A 9,163-nucleotide genomic window follows, 5' to 3' on the forward strand; every position below is an offset into this window, starting at 1 on the left:
CACTACTTAAAACATTGCGCATGGCTTCAACTTGCCCTCATTTCCGCAACTAATTGCTGCTCTCTCACTTGGGAATGATCCTAAATGAGTAATTATTGTTTCGTTGAGGAAATGAGGGTAACTTGAAGCCACGCGCAATCTTCGAAATAGTGAGGCCATGCGCTCCCGTGTTGCAAGTCATATTGAGCACGACTGTACATACATACATACATACATACAAACAAACAAACAAACAAACAAACAAACATACATACATACATACATACGTACATACATACATACATACATACATACATACATACATACATACATACATACATACATACATACATACATACATACATACATACATACATACATACAAACAAAGCTGGGAGAGAGGGTGCAATCAAAAGAAAGCTTGCGGCTTACCGACATCGTCCACAACATCGTAAGTCCCAGGTGTGACGTCGATTAGTGATATTTGGTGCGCCAATCTTTCCTGTGACGACCGTTCCGAATTCTCACAAGGCTCAATTCTGTGAGTGTAATTCACCATGCCTGTCTGAATGAAAAAAGCGGTTTTCAGATCGAAATTTTGGCGTGGCGTATTTTACAATGTTCTGCTATCGGAGGTACTCCCTTTCTTGACTTCATATAAAGATGATAATCTTTAAAATCACCCCTAAAAAGTCACAGTTTCGCCGCAAGGGCGAAGCAATGAATGCAGTAGCAAGAAATCGGGATGTCACACGAAGAATGACAAGCAGCTCGAAACTTGCAGCACGCCGCTGAAGCCCAGGAAAAGACGCTCTAAAAGAATGCACAGGTAGACACAGGACAAGCACGAACTAACAACTGTCACAGTTGTTACATGTTTATGTTTGAGCAGTGCGCTGCAAGTGTCAACTATGCAGAGCCCAACGCTCTTAGATATGTCTCTTAGATGCGAAGCAGCTTATGAACGAAGCCTGTCCCCCCGTCGTGACCAGTGCCCCGCGTGCTACTAGATGTATGGAAGAAAGAAGAGAACGAAATGCTGGCACGAGAGGAGAGCTCGCGCATGGTGTGAAGGAAGGAATGTTTGCCTGACATATGGACGTGCGATAGAGCGCTCGCTCCACTGCGGCGCGTGCTCTAGTATAAGTTATGCAAGGTACCCACTACGCCATAGATCATGCAAGGTACCCACTTCGCCATAAATCTTCGTCACTCATGCAAGGTACCCAACGCCATAAATCATCGTCGAAGCAAAACGGGCGCGTTGGCATCGCATTCTCAAACTTCAAGCTGCAACCTTTGCAGCAAGAGCCGCTAACTTTATACTTTACGGACCACAAGGCCGTTATACTCAAGAGAAAACGTTCCTCTGAGCTTAAAGTGATATATGACGAGTAACAACGTCAGGGGAACCGTCCCCCTGAGCTTCAAGTCATATATGACGAGTAACAACAATAGGGGAACCTCGAATAGAAGGACCATGAACAGTGATGAAGAAAATAAAACATTTACAGAAATCTAAGTCGAATCATGGATGCTTGGCATACTTTAAGGGGAGATGGCGGGAATTTTTTTCTTTTAAATTGCGGCACGTGGAGTGACCCCTCTGCGTCTCGTGCCACGCGGTGGCTCTGGTGAAAGGTGTGCCCTAGGGTGCCTTGATGCGCGTTTTGTTGCGCGTTTGTGTGCCCGGCGTTCTTTTCTTTAAAAGACGATAGTCTTTCTTGGGGAACTTAAACGCAGAAATTTTGGTCTGTCTTTCTGTTTGTCGGCACGTCACCCGATTCAGCCAACCGGCCAAAGTTGAACCACTTGCTTACCGCCCACCAATCTTGAACTGGTACGGCTGTTCATACTTGTGAACGTTGTCGATCAAAAAGTAAATATTACGGATATCTTAGGCGTAACATCATTAGGTAAGTATTAGGTGGTGTGTTCCTTTAATAGAAAATACATAGCTACGCAATTTTAAAGACCTTGATGGTATGCGTTTAACGTTGAGACAGTAACGCGTTTATTAAAAGATTGTCACAGCTGAAGCGATCAGCGGTCCAAGCCGAGCAAGCGCGAGCGCCAACAACAACCGTCTTCGTCTTCTTCTTTCGCAGGCGTTCTTTTCTGCGCCCTACCATGTTACAAATTACTCCCCCGCGGAAAAGGAGCAATCCTGGCGACCTAAGGAACAGGTACAACTGGTGGGTCATAATGCGGCTTCAGTCGATCGACGTGAACAGTCTCGCGGCCGCGACGACGGCGGTCCGTAGATGATTGAACAGGCTCAATCATATAGTTAACTGGGGATGCTTGACGTAGGACGCGGTAGGGGCCTTCGTACTTAGGCAGTAGCTTGGTGGAAAGGCCAGGAGCGGATGAGGGAACGCGAAGCCACAGCAACGTTCCAGGCGAATACGACTGAGGAGGCAGGTTTTCGTCGTGACGGTCCTTCTGGCCCTACTCGCCCTACAATGTTACAACCCTAGTTTCTTAAGGTGCGCTGAAAATGCGACTGCGCTAAAACTTGTCTTCCTCCTTGCCCTCTGCACAAGCTCATGTTGTGTTTCGGTTTCGCTTCAGTATTGCATTGTACGAATGACAGGGGGCGCCGCTTTGGCATTCCTGTTTTACCCAGGCGACGTGTAAGTAAGAGAGTTTGTGGAGAGTACTCGTTGAGTGCGGACGTTTCTTCTCCTTCGGCGCATCGCGCCAAACAGCGTGTTCGGGCTGGCCGGCGTCCCCACCGGTCGCGTTGGTCACCGCCGGTCTTCGCCTGCCGCTGCGCCGGGACTACCAGCCCGCAACACAGCACTCATGTTTCCCGACGTATTGCCAGATGGCGTCCATATCTCACGCAGCGCCTCTTCTATCGTCTTTAGACGACATTTGCAGCGAAGCACGCAGATACGCGGCCAATTTTTCGCCCCACATCGCGAGTGGGTACTGCAAGGGGCCACCTTTTCGTGCGCGTCTCAAGGGCAATTTTCAAATTGCAAGAAAATGTAGGAGCGTTGCGTCATAGAGATCACGCTCAAGCTCCTCCGTGATCTGCGTGCCACCAGCAGTAAATGGTGTATATGAATCGCTCGCCGTTGTTATGCTGGCGGAAGCATGGCGCATGGTATATTTGTCGTACGAGGCGCGCTGCGGAGCGAGGGGTCGCTGGTTCGAATCTCGGGTGAGGTTCTTCAGAAGTTTTTCTTCTGATTTGTTTTTGTATATATATATATATATATATATATATATATATATATATATATATATATATATATATATATATATATATATATATATATATATATATATATATATATATATATATATATATATATATATATATATATATATATATATATATATATGCGCGCGACCTGACCGCGACGTCAAAAATCCGCCGAGGATGTCCACTTAATTGCTCTAGCAATAGCAATAAAGTGACACGAACACTTCCTCAGAGCTATCTTTTATAAAAAGGCTGTCATGTACAGGGGCATAGCCAGGAGTTTATTTCGGGAGGGGAGTGGGAGAAGGAAGGTCAGGTCCCCTATGTGTGCTTCTTTACTTGTACAACATACACACAAACACTGAATACTTCGGGGTATTTCAAAGACATATAATTTCCCCTGCCTATGGTGATGCTTAATTGTGGGCCTTCGTGGCAATAATGTTTTATTTTACAAAGTTTTTTACTCACGACGTGATAATTTCCTCGACCTAAAGGCTTAAGGATCAGCGATGCCAGTTTGTCCGTATCTTCGAACAAGTGCCTCTCGTAGTGGGGACCTTGAACCTGCGCATAAATCTTTTGAAGATTTCGATGTGACCTTCTGAAATAAATAGCGAGCAGTTATTCGATTCTTTTGCGCGTGTTTGTACCTCGTATTTTTCTGATACGGCGATACTCTAGACGACTGATACTGCAGCTGGATAAAAATAGCTTCGCGAAAAAAGTACATTAAGCAAAGCACGCAAGACTACAGTACTGCTCAGTGTTAAAATAAACAGGTCACGTATATATTACGTTTATATATAGGTTTATTCAATCGCCCCCCCCCTCCCCCCAAGGAAAAAAAACGTCTTGCGTAAGTGGTTAGTGAAGCACTAGTATATGATTGCTCGCAAGCATTTGGGTTACTTGTGATCTCTGGTCAGCACTGTTGAACTAGAAAGATGTTCATTTCAAGAATATATGCGGGAATGACGCGTTCTGAATGTAACACAAGGTATAATTCCATAAAAATACACTGGAGCTTCGTCCTTTAGAACAGGAGAAGTTTGGCCCAGTTGGTGATGCATACTTGGTAAAATAAAGCGCAAAAAACAGGACAAAAGTGAATCATACGTTTACCAACGGCTGAAGCTGATGGAGTTGGTAAACGTGCGATTCACTTTGTGTAGGAGCTAAAACGTGCGTGCTCCGGCGAAAGGAACATTCTAAGAGAACGCAGAAGGTTTCTCCTTTCTTCCAGTGTGGCTAACCCGTGGTATATGTCTGTTTCTGCTCCTCAGGCGAAGCGATAATACGCTGGATCACCGAGAACGTATCGCACCCCCACGAAGGAAATATCGACCGAAACTACCTTTATGAGAATTACCGAGTAGCGAAGCATTATAACTGTTTTATTCTAACTACCGATTTTATAGATACCGAAATTCTTCGGGTGACCCGACAAGCCACACCACAGAGCGTCGGTACCACCGCATAAAGGCAATAATGGTGAAAGAACGAAAGGTCAGGCGCTGTTCTTTTTACAGCCGTCTGGGTGCAGCGTCGCTTGACGTCACTAGTACGTCAGGCCACCTGTGCTTCTACGCTTGGACGTCAAAACACTTGTGCCCGTTTGCTTTGATGAGGGAGGGTGAATGGGCGGAGCCACGGACGTTGAACTTTCGCCGCAGATTAGCAGCAAACATCATGAAGGGGCGAGCGACCGAGTGATGTTCCATCTTTATAGGTTCTCTGTACTTGAAGGTATGCACAAAGCAATTTAAAAAATGGTAAAGCGTGCGCTAAGTCGAACGATGCTTCAAACAGCGAAGCTGGACGATTATCTAATCTGGTTGCTTCTAGGTTCTTGCTAGGCTTCAGCTAGGTTAGGCTAGGTTGCTTCTATGTTGCTTCTCAGCGCAGATAGGTTCGAGTTAAACTACGGACAGTCAGAGACACGACTTGACGTCCAAATTCCAGAGACACAAACTCGCGTTGAAACCGAGCGTTTGGACCTCCCATAGATCTACAGGCACGTCGTCGTTCGCATAGAGATTCCATCGCTTCGGAGTCTTCTCGCCGCCACCGTTGCCTTTCCCGTTACCTCTCGTTGAACGTACCGCTGAAGCACTCCGTGCAGATGCTTCAGCGAAGCTGAAACGTGCGGCTACGGAATTTATCACTGGGTTAATCCCGGCGGTTTCTTTAAGCTTTCTTCAATGACTGGTTACGTCTGCCTAGAAATCTTAATTGGCGTTTGCCGCCCGTCTGTTGCCTTCTTCATTTTTAGTGGACCAGCGGTGAGGAGTGGGATGTGTCCACATTCTGTGGTACGTACCCGTTCATGATGATATTTCTTGTAGACATTTGTACACACCAAAGTCTTTACGGCCGGCTTAAGCAGCTTCGCTGTTCTGACGCTAAATTTGCAAAAATGCCTTAGAATGTCATTGAACATAGTAAGCAGACCAAGAGCCACCTTGCATGAGGTTCGAGTACAGCGCGACATTCATGTACAGTTGTGGGTGCGAGGTTGAGTACAGTTCGACATCCTTGTAGACGTGCTTATTTCTAGAATGGCGAAGCCCTTTGAACGTTTTTACGGAGGCTGTCATCCTGGCCACACGACTGTCGTCTTAATACTTCATGAAACTGATAATAAAAGACTTCAAGATGTAGTTTATACTCACGTATTGCTCGGCGGTACCGTTTTCTGTTACCTCCAGTAGCAGGACTGTGTCGGCAAGAACTGAAGCTTTTTTTAGGTTAAGAGAGTATCCGTCAATGACCAATATCTTTTCCGAGTTCTCCTGCCGGCTTTCGTACACTTCAGGGTAAACTGTGAAACCCTGTCCATTAGAATCACCTGGCTTCCTTGTGAATGGGTAGGCCAGGGAAAGCTCCACGAAGAAGGACATCCTTGAAATTCCTGACACGAAGTATTTCGATCAGTCAATGATCAATGCTAGTTAATCATTTGCGATCAGGCAGGATGAAAAGAACAATCTCATTTCGACACCACAGTAGCTGGGTGTACGCTTGTACAAAGAGCATTTCGTATGATGAAAAAGGGCATAACATTTTCTCAATAATCACATATAACAAACTGGTTGAGTGTGCCAACTCGAAACAATATTCTCATCCACGTGCTGTAAATGGAAATTTCCATTGGGCACAATCACTAAACTGCATGTTGCTATTCTAGAGCAGAATTTCAGAATGTTATTTTGAAGAGAGAATACACAGCAAAAATATGCGAGATTTTTGCTATAGTTAAGGGAACTAAAATTGAGGTAAAGAACCAAGTTAAAAGAAATATTTTCATGGTATCGCTCACTCGGACAATTCCACGCGAAAATTTATCAACTAGCGCCAACATGGGAGAGTACCAAAAGCGGTGATGAAAAGTTACCATTTGTGTAAGTACTTACCGAGGACCACAATGGAGACGTATGCGCGAAACATTAAGACGGCCATTTCTATGCGTCCTGAGACTACTTGACGACTCGCTCGGGGATCTAAATATAAGCAATTTTTTCACCGTCATCGATTTATTAATATAAAGTCATCGTTGCCGGTTCCGCGAGTGTAAAACTATGCCCGTATTGTTTAAAGCCCTTGAGTGTAATGACAAGGCCTCGCGTCGGCGTACTTGCCCTGGCTTTCCGTTTTCGCGTCAACTGTAGGCATTTAGCTGTTAGAGTAGTGCACCAAGGTAAACGTTCCGTTCGAATGACTTGCCATTTGGAGGAGCAAAATCTGCTAGGGCGAATAGAAATGTTGTCTACGCCACAACCTTGGGATGGTAAAGGTAGCTTAATTCTGCGCACGCGTACAATTAGAATAGGTATCTCGAAAATAATCTCAAATACCCCCTGAGGACGAATTTTGATATATAGGCAAGTGACTGCCCTTATAATGAATGATCTGAATCAAACTTCACTTCAATATTGGTGCCCCCGCACTTCCCGAAAGAACAACAGCCACCGCGCGTCTAACTTAAATGAAACTGAAGGATAAGGTCCATTGCTTCTGAAAATAGGGACATATAAAAAATCACGCTTGTTTCTTTTGCCACGTTACCTCATATTTGCGAAATGTGCTATAATAAAGCCGATAACATTCATTTGCAAAGTACATGGGTGTTTCTGCATGTCGCACCCATCCGAATGCGGCTGCCGTGGCCAGGTGTCGAATGCGAGTCCTTGAGTTTAGCAGCACTACACTTTACCTGCTCAGCTACTATCGCGAGTACATTACAGCTGGCGCATCCCGTTGTAGGCTAGATATTAGGCACGAGCATTTTATACGAATTACTGTCAACGGCAAGTAGCCTGCATACTCGAAAATACGGGAATGTACTATGCTAGCATGTTCCCAAAAGCCACTCATAGAAACGTTCAACAGAAATTGGCTCTTTCTTTCGCGCTGTACTAAAGAAAACCGCGATTTCCACCTTTCCTTTCATTGTACAGCTTAAAACAAGCCGACAGCCATTGTAACGCTACATCTTGCAGACAATCGATAGAGTTCTTTGCACTTCTTCAGAGCTTAACAAAGGAACGCAGAAGCACTACACACCAAACGAAAAGAATAAGCTGTATTTCAGACGACTTGCTGTTTTTCCTGACCACACTCTGCTTCGACGAGCCTTTTTCAAAGTTCGTCACGTGAACTTCCGGTCCATCGTGACACGGCTGCCGCATTTCCTGCGCGCTCGGCGAGCTCAGTTTTGATGTCGCCGCGATCGGGGCCTTGAATTTCGACTGATATCTAAATTACCTGGGTTCCGGGAGATTTTTATAAAACCAGTATACCATAAATTCCTACGCCCTACAACTTCTCCGTATAAGCAACTGCCCTCAAGTTAATAATCAACAACTAATTTAAAGGGAAGCTGAAGCACTTTAAAAAAATGACTTTGGAATGTGTAATCATAGTTTGATCCTTGCTGAATTCGAAAACCAATGTAAGAGTTCAGAGAAGTGAACGCAAATGGCATTTTTTTGGCAAAAAAACAGCGGCTGCAGCCGCAGGGCTTCTTGAACTGCTGAGCGAAGACGGTGACGTCAACGTCGTTGTTCCGCGTCATCGGCGCCATCATCTCTGTAAAAGCATGGCCTTTGAGATCAGTTCCACCAACGCGCGCAGCCAGAAGTAGTCACGGAGGCCACGGCTCCGCCAAAACCACGGTGGTAGAATAAAACAGGTGGCCCATCGAGCGCCGCGAGTACGTCGCCGTACTGCTCGAGTTGCTCGCGGCCGTCGCTAGGTTCGCGACGAGTTTTTGGGCCGAAAGACTCGCATTGCAAGCTCTCGCTGTGCTGTACGGTTTCTCTAGCTAATTTTGTGGCTTTAAACGGTTGTTTGTGCTTTTACTAGCTTGTAGTGGCTGTCTGTCAGCTTTGACCGCAAACGTAAAAGCGCCAGGCTTTATGAAGCTTAAAATTTTTTAATCGGCGCGGGTAGCCCCGATATGACTGTCACAGGGTGCCGATTGCAAGAGACGCGCGCGTATTTTTTTTTTTTCGAAATCGTGAAAATTCCTACCGGCGAGTGTACAGAGTGAAAAAAAAGCATTTGGTTTTCACGTTATTGTATGTATGTCGGAGGACTGCAGCCGGCGGTCTTTCCGCGGAATTGCATTTCTCCACAACTGCAGTCGCTTTTCGTCTTTCGGCGCGGAGAAAAGACACAGCTTTTCTTTGCATGTTTTGTAGCCAGATTTGCAATTTGGAGCGAAGCATTTTCGTCCCGCGGTGGCCGCCGCATGAGCGGCACAGATCGAGCCACCGTGGTTTCAGCCGTGGTTCCAGCTTACAAATTTAAGTGAGCGGAAACACCGATGCGGTCGCGCGCGTTGGTTTGACAGAGCGCAACAAACGCTACACATCAGAGCGGATCTCAAGCCGTGGGATCACCTATTCACGACCACCGTGATCTGGCCGTGATCATGACTCGAAGGCCGATTGCGACTTTGCG

At 45.8% G+C, this 9,163-nt stretch overlaps 1 protein-coding gene across 1 annotated transcript; it reads right to left on the reverse strand.

Annotated features, from left to right (window-relative positions):
• Positions 1-388: 388 nt before the first annotated feature.
• Positions 389-7,062, reverse strand: LOC119390310 (uncharacterized). The gene is made up of 4 exons (XM_037657900.2): positions 6,613-7,062; positions 5,872-6,110; positions 3,668-3,763; positions 389-544 (listed from the first exon to the last, which is right to left on the reverse strand). The coding sequence occupies exons 1-4, from the start codon at positions 6,656-6,658 to the stop codon at positions 389-391; spliced, it is 537 nt and encodes a 178-aa protein (XP_037513828.2). The 5' UTR covers positions 6,659-7,062.
• Positions 7,063-9,163: the final 2,101 nt, after the last annotated feature.

This window comes from Rhipicephalus sanguineus, chromosome 4 (genome assembly GCF_013339695.2).
Source record: "Rhipicephalus sanguineus isolate Rsan-2018 chromosome 4, BIME_Rsan_1.4, whole genome shotgun sequence".
In the NCBI taxonomy this organism is placed as follows: domain Eukaryota; kingdom Metazoa; phylum Arthropoda; class Arachnida; order Ixodida; family Ixodidae; genus Rhipicephalus; species Rhipicephalus sanguineus.